This window comes from Sceloporus occidentalis, unplaced genomic scaffold (assembly GCF_023333645.1).
Source record: "Sceloporus occidentalis isolate IW3139 unplaced genomic scaffold, rSceOcc1.0.p SCAF_27, whole genome shotgun sequence".
NCBI lineage: Eukaryota > Metazoa > Chordata > Lepidosauria > Squamata > Phrynosomatidae > Sceloporus > Sceloporus occidentalis.
In genome coordinates this window covers 11,175,059-11,198,763 of record NW_028317007.1, presented here as the reverse complement: position 1 = coordinate 11,198,763, position 23,705 = coordinate 11,175,059, and the positions used below count along the sequence as shown (strand labels likewise).

The window sequence follows — 23,705 nt, the reverse complement described above, 5'->3', positions numbered from 1 at the left end:
TAGCCACAATTGACATTTCTTTCAAAAGATTTTGTACAGGGAGTGAGTATGGCCTGTTTTTGTATCTTATTTGTACATTCGTTAGGCTCACCCCCTAGAATGTAAACCAGCTGCCACCTTAAACATCTAGATACACAGCAACAAACTACCGTTGATCCCATTGGCACCTAAGCCTAAAACTCAAGATGTATCATTAATAGCGCATTTAAAGTACCAATTTCTATGATAACCTGCCAATTTGACAATCGGTTCAGACAATGAGGGTGCAGTAGGTTGTGGAATAAATAGTGCAAATTATAAATGTTGAACTATTTTATTCTACAATGAAGAACTTTGTATTTTAAATAATATTGTTTTTATTTCTCTATACCAGCTATACATCTTACACATTTCACGTATGCAGAAATAGATGAAATGTCCTGTTTTTGTCTACTTAACATACTGTTTGTGCAAACTCAGCAAAAGGTAATCATAAATTGTTTATGTCTAGAATACATGTGTCTCAATACTGACAACAACAATTCTAATTTATGTAGTCTGAGCACAAAAAACTATATTGTTCAGATGGCATCCATAGCACGGACAATGAATTGTTTTTTTTGAATTCATTTAAATCAATCAAGTTACTTAGACAAACAAACTTCTCTGTTAAATGTAGTAATGAGAGAATGAGTATTAGCAGCAGGAACAGAAGAGTGAATTCATAATGTTATTAGTAGCAAGTAAAATATTTAGAGGAGATGCTAGGCTTATTACTGTTGTATATAAATCTGTTTATAATCATCTAAGTCCACAAAATTAGTTTTCCCATTATTCTTCTAATGAGGAAGTACTGTGGGATGCGGTGCTTTTTTGTACTTACGCTTTAGCTTTCGCTTAAATTATTTGATATTTGTTGTTGGATATAAAATAATTAAATTGTATTCTAATGCTAATGCTTATTATGTAGCAAATCCAATCTACTAAAAGCCAATTTATTTACTGACAGTTTGCTTTAGCACTGTCACACAAAAAAGCATTCTGTTATCTAACTATGAATTATATTTCTTTGAATGTTAGATTTTAATGGATGCTAGATTTTTAGCAGTATAACATTCAATCATTAAAGTCAAGGCAAACTCTATGTGGTTATATATTATATGGTGTCACATAAGATGAATTTTAATGGAGTAGTCTATTAAAAAAATAAAATGGAATATAGCCAGAAATATGTTTCTGGGAACAGCTAGAAGCCCTATATAAACAAAAGATAATGGTCTGGATTTAATGCTTGACATAAATCTATCCAAGTCACTGAATATTAATTCTCCCATAGTCTGCTATAGAGCAGTAAGACACATTTTATCTCAGTTAATTAATCTAGGCCAATATACCATATGTATACCAAATACAATTTTTTACATTGTATTGTATGGAATGACTGCTGTTAAATAACTTGTGATCTGTTATTGACATTAAATCCTGCCTGATGTGTAACAAATTCTACTACTCCCTCAGATTATAAGATCATGAGCGGGGCTTTCAAAAGCCCATCATTACTGCTAGGAACGTTGTGTAAAAGTGCCATAAGGCTAGATGGCAAGCTTACAGGTATGTGTTAATTGCCCAATTTGTTGGCGCTTAACAAATAATAACAAATTGTACTAAGTTAATATAGTGAAGTTCAACAAGTAAGCCATAAGTAAATTTCAATAATGAGCAACCACCCAAATGTGTTACACAATTCTTACTTTGTGAATGTGTAGCACTGTTCCATTATAGAATTGTTTGTTTTTAGCATAACGATTCTTAAAGTCACATTTTAAGATACAGTATTTATCTGGATAAGGAATCTCAACACAGTTGGGTCTATTCATTAACCCCTTCAGTACCGGGACGTACCTGGTACTTCCTGGTTAACAGTCACCGGTAGACCGGGACGTACCAGGTACGTCTCCTCCAAAAAACGCCCCCACATCACCACAATCGCGGTGATCGTGGGGGCGCTGCTGCTGCTGTCTGCCCAGGACTCCTGGGCAGACAGCACAGCCTGTCTAAGACCGCCCCCAAGCCCACGATCACTCCCACGGAGTGATTTTGTAGGCAGAAACAGGCAGCTTCATTGAAGGGGGGGTGTTGAATGGGTCCCCACACAAGTGTGGGGACCTGATCCAACACCCCCCTGCTGCCTGATCGCTCCATGAGAGCGTCAGTGCAGCGTTAACCCCTTCAATGCCGCGATCGCGGCATTGAATGCCGCGATCGCGGCATTGAAGGGGTTAATTCCCGTTTTGTAGGGGGCTCTGCTGCTGGTGGTCTGCCTGGAAGCCCAGGCAGACCAGCAACAGCAAAAACGACCCCCCAGAAGTCCTCTGATCAATCCTGTAGGACTGATCAGAGAGACTCCTCCCCTACAATCTCCAGAGGCAGCTTCAGGGACAGGGAGACAGGGTTCTTTGGTCTCCACATGAGTGTGGAGACCAGACCCCCCCACCCTTCCTCAGTTAACCCCTACCCCCCCTCTACCTCAATTAACCCCTTCAATGCTGCGATTGTGTATGACCCCCATCGCAGCATTGCAGGGGTTAATATTAGTCCCCACAAGCTTGTGGGGACTCAATATCAGTCAATGCTGTGCTTCAATGGAGCATCAGCATTGAAAGAGTAAAAAAAAAATGTAAAAAAAAATAATAATAAAAAAAATAAAAATAAATTTAAAAAAATTAATAAAATAATAATAATTAAAAAAAAAAATAACAGCACTGACCTGAAAGTCCAGGGTGCTTCCAGGTCAAATGCTGGGCTGGGCTGATCAGATCGCTCCTGGCCAATAGGAGTGATCGGATCATTATGGCAGCCCACGGATGACCCTGCTCTACAAAGAGAGAGGGGTCATCTAGGGTAATTATGAAAAAACACAAATTATGAATAAATGAAATAATCATAATTATTACCTGATCACTTGTCAGTGACATTTTAAGTCGCTGATTATTGATCGGTCTCCCTGATTGATGTCAGCGGCCTAAACCTGTCACTTACAAGTAATCTGATGAAAAAAAATATTTAAAAAAAAATGTAAATGCACATGTTCCAGTTTTGCCCTCATAGCTTCCTCAAAAAATGCATGAACCATGCATGAACCATTATTGGAATCAGGGTATCTTGGTGAACAAAATGTGGTGTTTTCTTCCACTGTTGCACTTATGGTGTGCAAGAAATTCAGTGCAACATTGAAATGTATGCGTTAAAAAAGCAGTAAAATAATTTCCCTGTGAAGTTTGGCAGATATCAGTGAAGAAATGGCTAGCTGAAAACTGTCAAAACTACCCTAGTTGAACACCTTGACTCGTCTACTGTTGATAAATATATACTTTTATGGGGTACTTTACAGTGGGGGGGCTTCCAAAATGTCCCAAATGGGATATGGGCCCAGTAAACCAATTCCTGAAAACTTGCGCATGTTCCAGCTATGGCCTCATGGCTTCCTCAAAAAATGCATGAACCATGCATGTGAGGCCGTGTTGGAACCGGGGGATGTTGGTGAACAAAATGTGGTGCTTTCTTCCACTGTTGCACATATGCTGTGCAAGAAATAAATTTTAACATTGAAATGTATTTGTTAAAAACGCAATAAAATAAATTTTCCGTGAACTTTGGCAGACATCAGTGAAGAAATGGCTAGCTGAAAACTGTCAAAACTACCCTAGTTGAACACCTTGACTTGTCTACTGTTCATAAATATATATTTTTATGGGGTAATTTACAGTGGGGGGCTTCCAAAATGTCCCAAATGGGATATGGGCCCAGGAAACCAATTTCTGAAAATTCCAAATGTGAAAACGAAAATGCGCATGTTCCAGTTTTGCCCTCATAGCTTCCTCAAAAAATGCATGAACCATGCATGTGAGGCCTTGTTGGAACCGGGGGATGTTGGTGAACACAATTTGGTGTTTTTTTCTGCAGTTGCACATATTCTATACAAAATATAATATAAAATCTAAAGCAACATTGCAACATATGCAAAAAAAACAAAAAAATATAAAAATACCTCAAAATTTGGCAGCAATTGGCGATAAAATCCCTGTTTGAAAAGTGTCAAAATGACCCTAGTTGTACACCTTGACTTATCTACTTTTCATAAACATATAATTTTGGGGTGATAATCAGTATCTGTGACAACTATTGGAGTTATTAGACTACCATGCCAAATTTAAAAAAAATTACATTTCAAAAACGTGATGCATGCCTTGCAATATTTGCCCTATACTGGTCAAAATAGATAAAAATCCTGGCCATGTTGGGTGGTTTCCAAATCAGGACAACTTAATGAATATATTTGGGATAATTTTTTCCCATCGGTTCAATGTGTGTACAATTTGTATGTATACAAAACTGTAAAAAAATTCGTTTTTTTTCATTTTTTCCCCACTTTTTCCAGTTTATTTCAAACAAAACAATGTACTACCCAGCTTAATATGGTTTCAAATGAAAGCCCCACTTGTGCTGAAAAAAACTATATATGATTTGTGTGGGTGCACCAATTGATAAGAGAGAAATTACAGTTGAAGAAAGACATGGCAAAAACACAAAAACGGCTCCGGTCCTTTAGCGACACGTTAGTATCAAAATCCCGGTCCTGAAGGGGTTAATATGTCGAGTGGTCAATCAATTTAAAGGTAAAGTCAACTGACCACTTGACTTAATGGTAAATAGGCTCAAGTGAATAGCTAAGGGATAACTCGACTGATAGACTCAACTGAGTTAACATGTTCTTTCATAATAACAGTTATAAAACAGCATGAATATTCACAAAATTTAAATTGTGCGAGATGTAGGTAAGAGAATGCGTGTTGAATGAAAAGTCACATCTTGCCCAAAACTGGCTACATTTCGAGGAAATACCACCCCATTAATAAATATATGTAAATAAAAGAATGAATTACATTAAAAAAAAAAAAAACAGGGGACCCAGTACACTCTTTTATTCAAGTGAAGAGGGTGACGATCATCTCCCCTAACCCATGCACCATTGAACATGGGGGGATTAAATCAACCCGGGGTTGGGAGGTGGAATTTGCTATGTGGAACTTAGTTGGTGGAACTTCGTTGCAACTTGCAAGCAGCTTGTAGGTTAATAAATGAAAAGGTAGCCTTTTTTAACTCACATTCATTAGACACTCCTGCAGTGGAGCGTATATATGTTATCTGCAAATGCTAATCCAAGGTGACTTTAATGAATTTGAGAGTTAGACTTTTGACCAGCTTTCCTGCTACAAATTCACATGTTTTGCCTACTTGCAAGCATTAACAGTTTTGCGAAAGACCCCATTGTACAGATATTAATTATTTTTAATTTGATCATTTCATATTTAATAACCTGCACCAGAATTATAATCTTTTCAGCCATGAAATACTGCTGTAAAAAGCCCAAGAGTAACTATATTGCAAGAAAATGAATAGCATGGAGTTCCCAAAACCACCTAATTAGAGGGAACAACTAACACAGGTATCAGGGTAACCGAAAGCTTTCAAATTGTCTTGTTACTTTATTGCTTTCCCTTTCTGAAAGAGAAGCTTGCTAGTGTGTGCCAGCACAATTATATTATATTATATAATATATTATATGGATAATATATAGTGATATTAGAAAGCTAAAACTCTCCTTAAAAGACCCTCTAACCATTGGTAGTTTTTATATTTTAAATTATATTTTACATTTAATTTTTTTTAATTTAATTAAGTTTTATTCAGTAAGATTTCATAGCATTATAATAATAATGTAAGACAAAATGGTACAAGAAGAAGAGGGCCCTAACCTTACAAGCTTACAATATATTAGAAATTGTTGTCTGTATTCTAAAAAGTGTAACAGCAATATGATTATAACTGATAATGTTAGATAGGCAGAGGCAGTGAGTTATACCATTTGATGAAGCCAAAGGCAAATATTATAAAGAAACAGAGTGACTGAGGAGATGATGCAAATTGATTTCTGATGAACAGTGAGAGTGGATATAAGCAATTATTCATTATACACCTGATGGCAGAATTAGATGTTAATTTGATTTGCCTAAATGCACACCTTCGTGACTTTCCATACCCGATAGTAAAACAGTTGATGAAATAAAAATATGCAATATTGATTGATCTTGCTGGGAAAGGTCTTAAGCTACTGCTGTCAAGAATGATTATATGATTTTGAAGCTTAGTTTTGTATCTTACATTACATTACAGAAAAATATATTTCTGCATCTTGAAGGAATCCTGCATCATACAGTTGCTTAGTTACTGATGAAAGAGTAACCAGTAAACCAGTGGTTTTCATCCTAAATAGGAAGTATTTTGGTCTGCTTAGTGCAGAGACAACAGTAAATCAAGAGTACCTAGAGCTAGACTATATGTAGAACCAGTTTTAATTTTCAGGACAAGAAGATCTGCTGGTGCTGAATTTGATTGAAGTCTACCTTTAGGACATGACCCAGGGCAACTCCTGGATTTAAGTGGCTGCATGCTAGGTTTTCCCATCAAAATAACTCAACACACAGCCAATAAACCTTGGCAACAAAAGTGAGTACACCCATAAGTGGAAATGTCCAAATTGGGCCCAATTAGCCATTTCACCTCCCCGGTGTCATGTGACTTGTTAGTGTTACAAGGTCTCAGGTGTGAATGGAGAGCAGGTGTGTTAAAGGTGTTCTCGCTCTCACACTTTCTCATACTGGTCACTAGAAGTGCAACATGGTACCTCATGGCAAAGAACTCTCTGAGGATCTGAAAAAAAGAATTGTTGCTCTACATAAAGATGGCCTAGGCTTTAAGAAGATTGCCAAGGCCCTGAAACTGAGCTGCAGCACGGTGGGCAAGACCATACAGTGGTTTCACAGGACAGGTTCCACTCAGAACAGGCCTCGCCATGGTCGACCAAAGAAGTTGAGTGCACGTGCTCAGCTTCATATGCAAAGGCTGTCTTTGGGAAATAGACGTATGAGTGCTGCCAGCATTGCTGCAGAGGTTGAAGGGTGAGCCTGTCAGTGCTAAGACCATACACCGCACACTGCATCAAACTGGTCTGCATGGCTTTCGTCCCAGAAGGAAGCCTCTTCTAAAGATGATGCACGTGGCACCCTCAAGACCTGCCTTGGCTCCTACTGAATATACAAAATACAAATTTGTTGAATTTTGGCAAAGTCCCCAAAGAAGAGCACAAAAATAAAGCAAAAAGCTCTCATATGCTCACGTTCTCATTCACACACTCTCTAAATGTTTCCCTACCTTCTCTGCCGAACACTTTGACTTCGTTTTAGCTGTGAGGAGGTCACTGGTAATCTTAGTCCGTGCAGTCTCTGTTGAATGCTGTGGATGGAAAACAGATTGTAGAGGGTCAAGTAGAGAGTTTGATTGTTAGTTGATTGTACGTCAATTGTTCCAGCAGTTTGGAAGCTAGCGTGAGAAGGGAATCAGTGTACAGTGTTAAAATATTTGTGTCAGTATACAGGATTAGAATAAGTATATGTGAGGAAGTCAGTGTGCAAATGAAACAGTGTTCAGTATGTCTCAGTGTACAGTGTGTGTGTACACACAGTGTATTGCCGTTTGTTGCATATGGGGCTGCATAGACCAGTTAGGGTGTCCATGCTGACCTCTGTCCACTGCCAACAATGGGCACATGAGCATAAGAACTGGACCACAGAGCAATGGAAGAAGGTGGCCTGGTCTGATGAATCTTGTTTTCTTTTACTTCACATGGATGGCCGGATGCGTTGCTTACCTGGAGAACACATGGCACCAGGATGCATCCACGGAAGCCCCACCTCGCAACTTACAGGACCTGCTGCTAATGTCTTGGTGCCAGATACCACAGCACACCTTCAGTCCATGCTTCGACTGGTCAGGGCTGTTTTGGTGGCAAAAGGGGGACCTACACAATATTAGGCAAGTGTTCATAATGTTATAGCTGTACAATGCCCATATAAACACATATATACACACACACATATCCACTGTCTTTACACACACTTGCCCATGCACACACATATACACTGGATATATTGCAGTTTGTTCTGCTCTGATTTGGATGTTAGCTTCATATAAAACTACCTTATGTATGTACATATGTTGTTTAAAAGGCAGCGAGTTTCATTCTATATATCTCCGAGGATGTTATTTCTCTTTATATTATAAGGAGAATAATAACAGTGTTACTGTCATTATCAATCTTTGCCTCCATGTTTGTTCATGTGATGGAAAATGGAACTTGTTGGGATACCTTACAAAAGTAATGTGATATAGTTATCCACCATGGGTATGGGATGAGATTTTGTTGCGTGTTGCAGCTAGTCTTTGCCACTGAGCTGGTGTATGTTTATCACGAGGTAATGTGTAAACATCTTGTAGGGCCCTTGTCTCAAAAAGTTTATCTGGGGTTGGGTTAAAATAATTCATTATGTATTAAAAACTGTAATATGGAGATATGGCATGGGATCTCTCAAAAATACAGAAATTACAAGGATTTTTTAAGGGGAGTAAATGGTTAAAAATAACCTTTATTTAGTATAAACTTAAAAAAAAAGGTGTGTCATTAAATTCACCTCTTGGTAGCTTAATGTCATCAGTGTGGAACATAAAGCTAGTACCAGGCAGCCCGGCAACAAAATGGTTAAATGCTATATACTTAATAGCTGAACCTAAATCACTACTCTGGCTGTACTCCCCACGATACAATGTCACATTCTAACGATTCCCTGCTTCTTACTGGGCTGGCTCTACTAGCTAACAAATTATCTTGACGCCCTATCTGAAACAATAATAATAACAAAAAATGAACAAAAACAGGAAACTACTGTGTTTAATATAATTATCTAAACAAGTGATTTCCCGCCATGTCTTGATTTGTTGTTGATAAAGCTTTTCAACACATCTAAATGATTTTTTTATGTTGTCTGTAAATTCAAGATGTAGAAGTTGTAGGGAAATTCCATTTCACTACTGTGCTATTGTCGATTATAACTGGCAATTTATAGTTGGAATAAATTCCCTAATAAATCTTAGCCAGTTTGTGAGTGACACGACTGGCTACACATTATCAAGTATTTAATGGCCAATACCTACTATTATATAACTTACCATAGCATTCTGTAGAAAAATGTTTTGTATGTTAGTAGAACATTAATGTTGCTGGTATGGGTGTATGTACACTGCCATATAGAAATTTTAAAAATGGTAGCCTGAGCATTTAAGTCAAGTTTGGTTTGGTTTGGAGGCATTGTAGTGTAAAAACGCAACCATTTGGCTCATTGTAATAAAAATATCCTCTCAGGTCCAACTGTGAAGATGTAGTTAATTATCATTCCTTTTATGCCTAACAGACCAATATATTTCATTAGAGGTACCTTTTTCTTTTAACATATGGACTAACAGCCGCATCCAACTACCATAATAAAATTCAGTTATTTGTTTGTATTAACATGCTTTCGGTTTTAATTCTGCTAGAATAAGCCATTATAATATTTTTTTTGTTCTTTATGATTTATTTTAAACAAGCATATATGGCAATACATAAATTACACGTCCCATCTATTTTATTCACCAAATACGTCTTGCCTAGTGCTTATCCTATAAAAGAAAAAATAATATAAAGTTTGGTGGTAGTTTTGCTACAATTTATTATATATTTCTTTGGGTATGGGGGTAGGAGTCCATAGTAGACTAATGGCCTCCTTGTGGCAGTAAAGTTGTGCCAGAAAGTAGGAGGAAGAGTAAGAGAAAGAAAAGAGATTTTCCATCATTTCCACATGGTGAATTGATTGAAAGAAATCCGTCTACAGCCCAGTGCTAGATCGCGACATGTATTGATGTCCTCACATAGTGACACAATGTGATAGCCCAGGGTTATGGTTTAGACTTTGAGGCTGTGTCCTGGGTAGAGACAGTCCTAATACTCAATGGAGAATGTAATGGCTTGGTGTTGGCCTCACATGGCGGTACAAGCAGTGAAATCATTCTGTTTCTGATCAGCTGTTGAGGCAGTTGGCATTGATTCCTTCTATATCCATTGGTGGTCATGTGTTTGATCTTTCACACAATACTTTTGTTATAGATGGGAGCCACTTGTTTGAGATCAAGAACATAACATTTTTAAAAAAATGTTTATATCTTTGTTTTGCCTGCTAAAGTCAGTTTATGCTTTACCTAGCTGGCTATAGATTATGGATAAACTGAAAAATATGAATGTTTGTCGTCCATCATAAATTTTGGTCTTCTTTTGTATCTATTGTGACAAAAATGCATACATTATCTCAGATAACTTATTGGACAGAATTTTACAGTTCACTTGTGACAGCTTTATATATTTGTATGAACCACTGATCTTCCACGGGACCCAGATGGTGGTACTATTATTGCCTGATCTGTGAATAAAAACTAATGTACTATGACAAATCCCAAGCCTTTTCCTTAGGTCTGCCTTGTGTTTGTTGATCTAATAATGTTAAGCTGTGCACACTCACTACAAATACATTGCAACTGATATAATATCAAATAAAATGCTAAGGAGTAACAACATTACGCCTACCAGTTATAAGTAGAACAAAAAACATGTTACTTAGAAAAAAGGTTCATACATGAATCAAAATAATGTTTCAGCCAGATTAAAATATTGCCTTAACACCCATGTACAATAAATAGATTAGAATGGAGACATGATTATGATGTTAGTGATGAAAATGGGAAAACATATTTGAATATTTCAACTACATGAGTGGCCATGTAAAAAAGTATTTTTCTTTAAACAATTTTATTTCTATGTGTATACTTACAGCTAAAAAAATCCATTGGATATTTCCTCTATTTTGTCTAAGGTTTTTACAGCAGGAAATAGAAGATAATCAAATGGTTATAAAGTATATGTAGTAACCAGAATAATTAAATGTATCTATTGTGCAATATTAAGAATGGTAAAGGAAAAACATGACAACCTGGAAAAGCTGCAAAATCTGCTGAATGAAGATAATAAAAAGAGTTTCTGATTTATCTTGTAAAACAAGGAATTCATTAAATCTAGGTAGTTTAGGCATATAAAACATATGAATAATATATAATCACATTTTAACCCATAAATACCTTTAACTAGAATGTATGTTTGAACTTTCAAAACCAATATACTGGAGTTGTTAAACATCCACAATTTATTAGACATGTGAGAATAATTGACCAAGAAATTCAAATTAAATGATTTCTGCCATTTAATCTATATTGAAAGGCATTCTATTCAAATATATTTTTCTAATTTAGATAGCATTGTATTCTCCAAAATTAAATAAAGTACATAAAGTCCTACAAAATTATAGTCTATGATTGTTGTTTTATTTGGGTATGGGTATTATGTCATTTAAATATAGACAATGTATAATTACAGAACAGTAACATATATTTAAAATTTTTCTGAATTGTATGTGGTCTTAAACAGATGGTTTTAGAAGTAGTATTGGTCAAGAATACAATGAAAGTGTGGATGTACCTTTAGTCAGAGACCACTATGTATAATATAGAAGAATAGTTTTCTACCTGCAATGCATCAGATTACAGATATTGTGACTGCCGGCTTCTCTTGATCAAACAAACTATAAAGACTATGCTAACTCTAAGTCAACAAACAGGCCAAAGGTTTAGGGCAACTTCTGTGGTCCATAGGACTAGCAGAGGTCCAAACTAACTAGGCTGACTACACAGGAGAGGAAATCCAGCCATCATCAGGCTAAAATAGGTGCCTAGGTGTGACACGTCAGATGTGACATTTCCATTGTAATGATTGTGCACAAACCATGCAAAAAAGCAATGCAGAAGATACCAAATGCAATCACGCTTGAAGAGAAGGCACAAAACACAACCAAGATAGCAACAATAGTACATCATTTCTCAGGAGGAGAGCTAAAGTATTTAAGGTAACACCAAAGGGTTGACCTAAAAATTGTGTGTCAGTGCCAAGTGTACTATACAAAATTAAAATCCACTTTAGCAGGCGAATCAGTCCAAAGTTTAAGAAAACTGTGATCATAGTTCACAAACTGGTTTTATTTTTATGTCAAACGAACGACAGGAAGGTGCTTTCTTTCCTTCAATCCTTCTTTTACATAGTTTTATGAATTACAATTACTTCCATGTAAGTTATGAACGTTTTTTATAAATGTTTCATGGTTGCTTTCAGAACACCGTGACCTTTAGTCTTCATCTGTTGGTTCTAAGAACTACCCCATATGCAATGTTTTTCCAGTTTTAAATAAATTTGGTAATTCATGCATTGAAAGAACATCAGCAATTATTTATAATTTTGGTTGCCTATGAACTAAGTAAAGTAAGTTTTGTAATAGATTAGATATTCTTTTTCACCCAAGGCATGATCTTAGAAGGTTATCAGCTTCAGGCCATCCACATTTGGTATTCTGGAATAAGACATTTTCAACTTTGTTGAACTTTTGTAATGTATTCTAGTGAATCACATTAAAAATACATGAGTAAAAAAAGAAATAAAATGAAAAAAAAAGAGACATGAAGTTTCCTGATGTGATATATCCCATTCCACTGAGATCTAAGTCCCAACCTGCTACATCCCTAGAGCAGTTTGCAGCTTTTCAAAAGGGAACAACACCTTCAAGTTATATTCTTATAGATGTGAAGTTATAGATGTGAAGATAAGTGCTTTCAATAACAATGACCACACAGAAATAAAAAGTGAATACACTTCAAAATGATGACAATAATTTTATCCATTCATGAAACTAGACAACCTGTCAAAGTGTCAGCATAACTTGCAAGATCTAGAGTAAATGTATTCTATTTCAATTTCCCAAGAGACCATCTACCTTAAAATAATTATATGATATTTTACAAATGCATAAATGTACTTTTAGATACAAAAGTGACAATCTTTTTTTGCATAAGAATGTTTTAAAACAAATAAAAATATATTTGCTTGGAATACAAAACCCATAACTAGTGCATCAATCAATGCATACCATTTAATTTCACTCATCATAAGTGACTTAGGAGACCTTCATTCTTTTAGTAAAAATAGCACTCTTTATTAACAGTCTGTAGAATTGATATAAATGCCAAAAAACATTTAAGTGTATTAATTTATATATAAATGGATATACATGAAAAATGTTCATAACATTTATAATGCAAATTTAGATTTCTCAAACATATACTTAGTGGCTAATACAATTACAAGTGTTTTTTTAGGCCTTGTATATATATTGAACATTCACCCCAACCACAATTTTTACCAAATAGTACATACAGAGTACAAATATAAAATATAAAAGTAATAGTACTAGAATTTAGAAAGAAAATAAAAGTCAATGACAAATGATGTGCTGTGCCCCATCCACTGGTTAAAGGATAACCAGGTGCAAGTGAATTGCCAGTTCAAGAAAACAGTGGGGTTTCCAATGTTTTCTGAAAAATCAATGATATGATTGCATGTTGCTAAATTCCTTTATTGTCAAACTGTATATTTTTAGGATCACATGATTGTGTTTTAGTATGTCTCATTTTTAAAAGTTATTTTATCACCTTACTTCGTCCTTGAAGTTAATTTGGCTACCAATTATTCATTACAAAATATAATATATCAGTTAAATCTTGAAACTAAACTCATAACACTCATACTTTCAATTGTCTTCTCTTTTCTAGTTAAAAAAAAAACAATGACTACAAATGATTTACTGAATGCTATAAGTATAAGTATATATAATGTGTGTTTTGTTCTTACTTTTTGCATCTATGAGTAGTTTGAGATAATTCCAATATAAACAATATTGGTAAAATTATTTCAATTAGATAGAAAATCCCATTTGCATTGTAAAATCAATTGCTGTTTCTTGTCTGATTCAAAAAATAAAATGTGTGTCTCTTTCAATGAAACCTTTTGGAGATGAGAAACTGAATGGGTTTAGATGAAATTATGCCCTTCCATAAGAGGAAATATTAATCAGCTGATTACGCTATAAAACACAAATCAGCACTGATTAACTTATGAATGCAAACCAATAAATATGAATCAAATAATGGGTCAGGTGTCAATCCAAACATGCAGAAATTTCCAAGTGTTCTAATATACATCATATGCAGCTGAAATGTAAGTAGTTTGTTTGCTATTAGTCTCATATGCCTTTCCAAATAACAAGTAGTAATTCTTGGATGTTTATTCTCCAATTGAAATTATATCTTTGTACTGTTCTATACCAAAATACAATGTACAGTATTTAACCCCTTCAGTACCGGGACGTACCTGGTACTTCCTGGTTAACAGTCACCGGTAGACCGGGACGTACCAGGTACGTCTCCTCCAAAAAAGGCCCCCACATCACCACAATCGCGGTGATCGTGGGGGCGCTGCTGCTGCTGTCTGCCCAGGAGTCCTGGGCAGACAGCACAGCCTGTCTAAGCCCGCCCCCAAGCCCACGATCACTCCCACGGAGTGATTTTGTAGGCAGAAACAGCGATTGCAGAAAAATCTGCAATCGCGGTTTCAGCTGCCACAGGCAGCTTCAGGGAAGGGGGGGGGTATTGAATGGGTCCCCACACAAGTGTGGGGACCTGATCCAACACCCCCCTGCTGCCTGATCGCTCCATGAGAGCGTCAGTGCAGCGTTAACCCCTTCAATGCCGCGATCGCAGCATTGAAGGGGTTAATTCCCGTTTTTTAGGGGGTTCTGCTGCTGGTGGTCTGCCTGGAAGCCCAAAAAAAATAAAATAAAAATAACAGCACTGACCTGAAAGTCCAGGGTGCTTCCAGGTCAAATGCTGGGCTGATCAGATCGCTCCTGGCCAATAGGAGTGATCGGATCATTATGGCAGCCCACGGATGACCCTGCTCTACAAAGAGAGAGGGGTCATCTAGGGTAATTATGAAAAAACACAAATTATTAATAAATGAAAAAATCATAATTATTACCTGATCACTTGTCGGTGACATTTTAAGTCGCTGATTATTGATCGGTCTCCCTGATTTATGTCAGCGGCCTAAACCTGTCACTTACAAGTAATCTGATGAAAAAAAATATTTAAAAAAATGTAAATGCACATGTTCCAGTTTTGCCCTCATAGCTTCCTCAAAAAATACATGAACCATGCATGTGAGGCCTTGTTGGAACCGGGGGGTGTTGGTGAACAAAATGTGGTGTTTTTTTTCCAGTGTTACACATATGCTGTGCAAGAAATAAATTGCAACATTGAAATGTATGCGTTAAAAACGCAATAAAATAATTTCCCTGTGAAGTTTGGCAGACATCAGTGAAGAAATGGCTGGCTGAAAACTGTCAAAACTACCCTAGTTGAACACCTTGACTCGTCTACTGTTCATAAATATATACTTTTATGGGGTAATTTACAGCAGGGGGCTTCCAAAATGTCCCAAATGGGATATGGGCCCAGGAAACCAATTTCTGAAAATTCCAAATGTGAAAACGAAAATGCGCATGTTCCAGTTTTGCCCTCATAGCTTCCTCAAAAAATGCATGAACCATGCATGTGAGGCCTTGTTGGAACCGGGGGATGTTGGTGAACACAATTTGGTGTTTTGTTCTGCAGTTGCACATATTCTATACAAAATATAATATAAAATCTAAAGCAACATTGCAACATATGCAAAAAAAACCCCAAAAATATAAAAATACCTCAAAATTTGGCAGCAATTGGCGATAAAATCCCTGTTTGAAAAGTGTCAAAATTACCCTAGTTGTACACCTTGTCTTATCTACTGTTCATAAACATATAATTTTTGGGGGGTAATCAGTATCTGTGACAACTATTGCAGTTAGTAGACTACCATGCCAAATTTGAAAAAAATTACATTTCAAAAACGTGATGCATGCCTTGCAATATTTGCCCTATACTGGTCAAAATAGATAAAAATCCTGGCCATGTTGGGTGGTTTCCAAATCAGGACAACTTAATGAATATATTTGGGATAATTTTTTTCCATTGGTTTAATGTGTGTACAATTTGTATGTATACAAAACTGTAAAAAAATGCGTTTTTTTTCATTTTTTCCCCACTTTTTCCAGTTTTTTTCAAACAAAACAATGTACTACCCAGCTTAATATGGTTTCAAATGAAAGCCCTACTTGTGCTGAAAAAAACAATATATGATTTGTGTGCGTGCACCAATTGATGAGAGAGATTACAGTTGAAGAACGACATGGCAAAAACACAAAAACGGCTCCGGTCCTTTAGCGACACGTTAGTATAAAAATCCCGGTCCTGAAGGGGTTAAGTGTTAAAAAAAGCTACCTATAGGCTTTACATTTTGACAATTTTTATGTATTTTTTATAACGGTCTCAATAATGTCTTGGTCTTTTTTAATGCACAAATGAAAGTTTTATTTCTTTACTTGATTTATTTTGTTGACCTTTATATTAATTGATTTTTATGGATTTTCAAGTGCAGAAACAAAATACAACTTCTTAATAAATAAATTTAATTGTCACACAGATTGTCTACATTGTAAGCTAATTTGAGCAGGGCCTTCCTCACATGTTATTTTCTATAAGTCAAATTAGGGCTGCAACTAACGATTATTTTCATAATCGATTAGTTGGCCGATTATTTTTTCGATTAATCGGATAAAAAAAATGAATGTAAATTTTTCATTTATTTAAAATAATTTAATAAACAAATGATGTTAAATACAAACAGCAGAATAAAAAAACTTTGATAAAATGCATTTCTTGTCTTTATTTCCCAACCAGCCCCCCCCAAGTTATGCACATTTGAGCTTGCCACGCTGCCTCCCACACATGCCACACTGCCTCCCAGACATGCCACGCTGCCTCTCACATATGCCACGCTGCGTCCTCCCCAGATATGCCTTATACCCCCCAGATATCTCATAGTCCCCTCATAGAGTCACAGACCCATTTGCATCACACTGACACCACTTTTAAAAAAATAATCTTCACTGCCCCCAAGATTTAGATTCCCCTTAGTTTGCCCCCCTTTACCTCTAACTGCACCTTAAGTTAACTTTATTAAATTAATTAAATTAACCCTAAACACCCCATCAACCACAACTGCCCCTAAATTAACCCTAGACACCCCATTAACTACAACTGCCCCTAAATTAACCCTAAACATCCCATTAACCATAACTGCCCCTAAATTAACCCTAAACACCCCAATAACCACAGCATCCCATAAATTAACACTAAAGACCCCATCAACCACAGCATCCCCTAAATTAACCCTAAACACACCATTAACCACAACTGCCCCAAATTAACCCTAAACACTCCATTAACCACAGCTGCCCCTAAACACCCCATTAACCATAGCTGCCCCTAAACACCCCATTAATCATAACTGCCCCTAAATTAACCCCCACCTCCCCTAACTTTCAGCAGCCCAAATATTAATTTTATACTTACAGTTAGATGAGTGTCACAGCCATGTGGTTCTGGCCTTCTGGGAGAAGGAAGGGGCGGGGCCAGTTGTCACAGTGATTACAGGGAGGGACTGGTAAGTAGGAGCTGCTGCTGTGAGTCACTGAAATGGATTATATAATGAGGGGTATTTTTCAGAGCATTTGCTCTGAAAAAAACCCTAATTTTATAATCGATAAAAATCGATTCAACTAATCGATAATGAAATTCGTTGGCAACGATTTTCATTATCGATTATTATCGATTTTATCGATTAGTTGTTGCAGCCCTAAGTCAAATTGTTATGCTAAATACTACATGCTATGTCTTGTTTACCCATTGTACAGTGCTATGGAATATAATGATCCTATATAGAACAATAAAGGATATTAATAGTAGGTGGTTATTTGATATATTTTGACTTAGCTATGCTAAGTTTCTATTACATTTATCAGTACACAATTTCTATGATGCATTTGCTGAGGTTGGATTTTGTATCATACTCCTATATCTGTGACATCCATGATGCTTTGATAGTATTTTAAAAATAAAGGCATTGTTTTAACTAACATTTTTCCTGAAAAGTAACATATTTTTGATGTTATATACTAAATGATTGGAAATTACCTGACTGACTGAAAGCAAAGTAATTGCAATTTTTATACTGTTGATCTGAAAGTTTAAGTACCATATTTGTTTGATTATAAGATGAGGTAAATGCTTTGATAAATATCCCTCGTCTTATATTCGGTCATCTTATAACGAGACCTCAAATAGAGGTCTGACTACAAGACTAAGATTCAGATCCTGTGCAGCGCTGCAGGGGACCTGGATCCTCCTCTCTCTGGTAACCTCCACTGCTGTCAGCACTTTCTCTGGGGCTTCTATGACGGAGTGCCGGCATGACACGACCTTTCGGTGCTCCAGCATAGAAGCCCCAGCGGAAGTGCCGGCAGCAGCAGAGGTTGTCTGCACGCATTGCGCAGACATTAACTGGCTGCCAGAGAGGAGGATCCCTTGCAGCGCTGCAGGAGACATGGATCCTCCTCCCTGACAGCCGGTACTCAGTCACAGAAGCCCCGGCGGAACTAATGGGCAGCAGAGGTTGTCTGCGAGTGTCGCACAGAAGTCCACCGGGTGGACCCACTGGGCACCAGGGAGTTTGAGGTACACGGTGGGGATGGAATATTAAGTCGGGGAGTGCAGAGTGGCATTTGGGGGGTATAAGGCATTTCTGGAGGCAGAGTGGCATATAGGTGGTTATAAGGCATATCAGGGAGGCAGAGATATTAAGCTTAAGTGCTCTCTTTGCTAATAATGGTAATAATTTCTGCAACATAGCATGTGTTCAATCTGTTGATAAAGGTAACATTAATATATTGTCTTTAACAAATTAGATCTCACTATCCAGCTAATATTAATTTGAACAATAAAGTTGCCTTCTGTGTATATAACCAAATGTTAATGACTTTTTAATGATAAAACATTTTTTTAACAAGATTATATTATACCTGTTTTGATTTAGAAAGTTACATCCATCCATCAAGATAATTATTTTATTATTGCTCACATTCTAAGCATCATAAAATAGAAATTGATTTACTTAGCTTTTAAGTCCTACCTTTTCCTTTAGCAAACTTTTATGGCAGCACATTCAATAATAATTATTAGTTCTTTTACTGTATTTCCATATGGGTTCCTTCACTAATGAGAAAAAAATAGTGAACGAACATTTTACTAAGAAACATCTTTGTAGCATCTATACGAATTATTTTTCAATATAGTCATCTATATAGGAATATATACTCAACAATAGTGTCATTTATATCTGCTATTTAAATGTTTTTGTTGGGTGACTTAGTCATCAGTCTTTTTGAAAGCTTAGAATTGCTTCACAAAAAAATACCTTACTTAAGCCATGCTGTCACATCTCCAAATTCCAGTTTAATGGCCTACCTTATATTAAACAGGTCTTTGCTTTATTTCCTTTGAAAATCTAAACAGTTTTATCACTTCTTTTAGGCACAACCAGCTGATAAATTTGCTTTCCCAATCCACATACCGACCATTGAGCAGTCTGGATTTTGTAGTACCGATCTTTCTAAAAATATAGCAGCAAGGTGTTAACACGTAATAGTGCTGAAAACAGGCCTCTTTCTATACTGCACTCTCAAAATGTACTTAATCTGTTGACTGTCATATAAACAAGCTAAAGCAAAGCTAAAATGTAAGGAAACTAAATACACATAGCTTTCCTTTTGTGTGTGTGATCCATTAATGGATCCATTAATCCATTAATTAACTATTACACTATTCCAATTTACATTAATTAGCTTGGGCATAATAAATCAGGAAACGTTGAACACACATGATTTCCAAATATTTTGGATATTTTATTTTTACAGTCAATGACTGTGTTGTCAAACTTTGCAATGTTAAGGGGTACTGTTTTATTCAGCCATAGGCAGCCAGAACACAATTCACCTGGGATTAAAAACCTACAGACAGGATCGTCCCTGTGAAGCATATCCAAGAGGACCAGAAGGGGCCACAAAGCCAGAGGGGCTATCATGAAAAGCCACTTTTTATACAACAAAACTCCATGAAGAGCTACTGCATGAGCTCATATAACCAAGTACATACATGACATCCATGCACACACACATAGATATTCATGTCCACACACAGACATCCATGCACACACACATAGATATTCATGCCCACACACAAACATACATGCAGAATATGACAACCATGTCCATCCACACAGAGATATCCCCACATATATTCACACACACAGCAGTATACACACTGACAGCTCCTACCTGCAGAGCATCTCTTCCTGTAGTGGCAGGTTAATGGCTGGGGATCCTTGCCTTTTCCTTACATGCAGAACCATGAAGCCTCCCTTTTAACTTCTTCCATTTGACTGCAGCATGTGACTGCTGAAGGAGCTTCTTACTGGTAGATCTGTCACAGGATCACATGACAGGAAGTTGGAAACTGACTGCCATCTCTGATGCCTGTAATGGAGTCTGTGTCTTGGCAAATACCCCTGCTGGAAGAGGAGCCCCATACAGCAAGTGAGTCTCCATCTACACCCTCACCTCACCCACCCAAGTACTGGACAGATGCTTCAACTACACTGCAGCAGGTGGGGCCCCAACCACCACCAGGGCTCCGGAGCAACTGCCCCATTTGCCCCATTGTTAGGCTCAGTGCAAGGGAGTGTCAATATCTGTGTATGAGTACGTGTATTTTGCTAAAGTGTATGTAGGTTTATATAAATATATCTATAAATAATTTCATGTTATTTTAATGGACAAAATTTGCTTTTCTTTTAAAAACAGGAACATTTTTGTGATCCCAAACTTGCATGATCCATGCTCTATTGCTTAATACTTATATATAAGGGTAAATAGAATAACACAGGGTACTTGCTTCAATGTCTTCCTTTAATTGCATTTAATGATCACTTTTTGTATTATGAAAGCAGCAAATCAATAGTTTTTATTAAATGATAGAGAAGAAGCACATTTTCTTTCTTGCCTTGATCCTTAATGTGTGTCTGTGATTGGCTGAGTTTCATTATTTTGTGACCTCGTAGAGGCCTTGACAATGTCATAACACACACAGGTACACATATTCTGTACAGTCTGTGCTTAAAATGACAGCTTTTTAGTGCACAGCACTAACCATGAAGCTGTTCCTAATCGGATTTATAATTTGGGCTCTTTTCAGTGTTTCTGAGAGCTCTGAACATGGAGGTGAGTTTATTATAGAGAATTTGGCATCAGAAGCTTTAAGGAAAATATAAGGCAGAGATTGTTACCATTAACATTGCAATTTATGGATGTTATAGTTTTATAGCTTATTCTATTATAATTAAATATTTAACCCCCCTTTCATCCTTTGTACTAATTTAAACAGGTTGTTGTCTAACTGTCAAATAGTTTTACATCTCACATATTTAATAAAATGTGTATCCTGGATTATTAATATTCTGTTAATACCACTAAATTCAATCTTACTTTATTCTTAAAAAATATAATGGAGTAACTTACATTTATTTTTTGTGTGTTATTTTACTTTAAACCAAAATCTCCTGTTTCTCAAATGTCTTGTCCTTTCCGTTTCAGTCTGTGGAAACAGACCCCTAGTGGAGGATTTCCGTGGCTCCCGCGTGGTTGGGGGAAAGGATGCGGAGCCCGGTAACTGGCCCTGGACAGTGAGTATCCAGGAGGAAATCGACAAAGAGTATTTTCATTTATGCGGAGGTGTCGTCCTGAATCCTTTGTGGGTTCTGACAGCTGCCCATTGTTTTAAGAATCTTGGCAAGTAAGTAACTTAATTTTTTTATGGCAGAAAAATACGGTTTAGGAGCCTGGGGCCAGTGCGTATTGCAATACAAATAACTGTAATCTTTTAATAGAAACATTTAACATAAAACCCATAATCAGAACCCTCATCATCTATTCTTTAGGAGTAACCAAGGATATGCTTATTTCCTGAATATATATCCATAGTACACAACTATTTTTGGGGAAACTCAAACCCCTGACTTTATGTGGGGACTCGTTCCTTTATGACATAACACAAAAACAAACACAGCATGTGTTCTGATTAATATAGTATTTATTAATGCTTGAAAAAGTAAGATAACTAATAAAATGTACCTTGGTTTATTCAGTGAATATTTTTCCTGGAGACTTGTTTTTGGCGCCAACCAACTATCACAGATGGGGACAAAGGTTCAGATCCGAACTATAAAAGAAAAGATTCAGCATGAGAAATACGATCCTGAAACGGAGAGCAACGACATCGCTTTGCTTAAGCTGAACAAGCCCATCATATTTGATGACTACACTCAGCCAGCGTGTCTCCCTGCCAAACAGGCGATTCTGAGTAAAATGGACGACTGCTACATCGCAGGCTGGGGTGTCATTGAGGAAGGATGTAAGCACAGCTTTATCCGTAGATTTTGTACATATCTATAGACTTTCTCCCTTTCCATGGATTTCGTGCCTTTCTGGACTTTGGGAGCAGGTGGCCCCACTGTAAGTGTGGTGGGAGGCACATGGGGTAGTAGAGGGCACGGAGTCCATTTGTAGGTTTCTTGTCGTCCAAAGATTTCTGAGGCCAGCTCTGCATTTAATAACTCTTTTTTTCTCTTCAGCCACTGAAGCATCGGATATCCTCCAGGAAGCTCCTGTGAACCTGATTCCAGTGGAACGCTGCAACCGCCCAACCTGGTATAACGGAGCTTTGGGTAACTACAACCTCTGTGCTGGATATGAACAGGGAGGCATCGATAGCTGCCAGGTAAGCCAATTTTCCCCTGCATGTCCTTTTTACTCAGTGATGATGCATTAATGTTTTCAGCATCCTGGGCAGTACTTGTTTTCTAAAAATGTGCTGAGGAACAGCTGGGGTAATGATAATTATTTAAAGTCTTTATTAAGGAATGTTTTCTTTGCTTTGAATCATGCAGGGTGACAGTGGTGGACCGTTGATGTGCAAAAGACACAAAACTAAGTTTTACACTGTGGTTGGCATAACCAGCTGGGGCTCCGGCTGTGGCCAGAAGCAAAACCCTGGAGTCTACACCTCGACCCAGTTCTACCTCGAGTGGATCTTTAAACACCTCAACGACGAGAAGAAACCTGCATCGAAATCTCTGAAGATGAAGGCTGCTAAAAAAATCTGGCCAAAATTAGCCGAAAAACTCAGCAAAGCTGGCAAGAAGACCAATTAATTTTAGGGTGCTCCAGAAATAGAAGAATCCATCAAATCTGGGCCATCTCCTCTACAAGAGAGAATAACATGTCATCGATGAGTAGACTTGATTGTGTTAGCCGAAAAACTCGGCAAAGCTGGCAAGAAGACCCATTAATTTTAGGGTGCTCTAGAAATAGAAGAATCCATCAAATCTGGGCCATCTTCTTTACAAGAGAGAAAAACATGTCAGCGATGAGTAGACTTGATTGTGTAGATTAGTAAGCCAATAAATAGGAAAGCATAAAAAAGACGTGTACGTGTGATTACTTTAGAATGCTGTGGACATAGTTTATTTTCCTGAATGTGTATTGCTAAGGATTGGCTAGTATGTAGATTAATGTGTACTGAATTATAGCCTACTTTTTCTTTGATATTTAAACAGCAAGCGTCTGCATAGCCACACAGGACATTTTACCAAATTAACAGTATATATATATGGCCACTGTATTAGGTACACCTTGCTACTACCAGGTGGACTCCCTTCCGCCTTCATAACTGCTTTTTTTTCTTTATGGCATCACCACCAG

The 23,705-nt window shown here is 37.0% G+C and overlaps 1 protein-coding gene across 1 annotated transcript; it reads left to right on the top strand.

Annotated features, from left to right (window-relative positions):
• The first annotated feature begins 21,097 nt into the window (after positions 1–21,097).
• LOC149299936 (acrosin-like) lies at positions 21,098–23,155 on the top strand. Its single transcript, XM_089485875.1, has 5 exons — positions 21,098–21,167; positions 21,540–21,738; positions 22,091–22,365; positions 22,586–22,722; positions 22,892–23,155. Exons 1-5 carry the CDS (start codon positions 21,098–21,100, stop codon positions 23,153–23,155), a joined length of 945 nt encoding a protein of 314 aa, XP_089342001.1.
• The last annotated feature ends 550 nt before the right edge of the window (positions 23,156–23,705 follow it).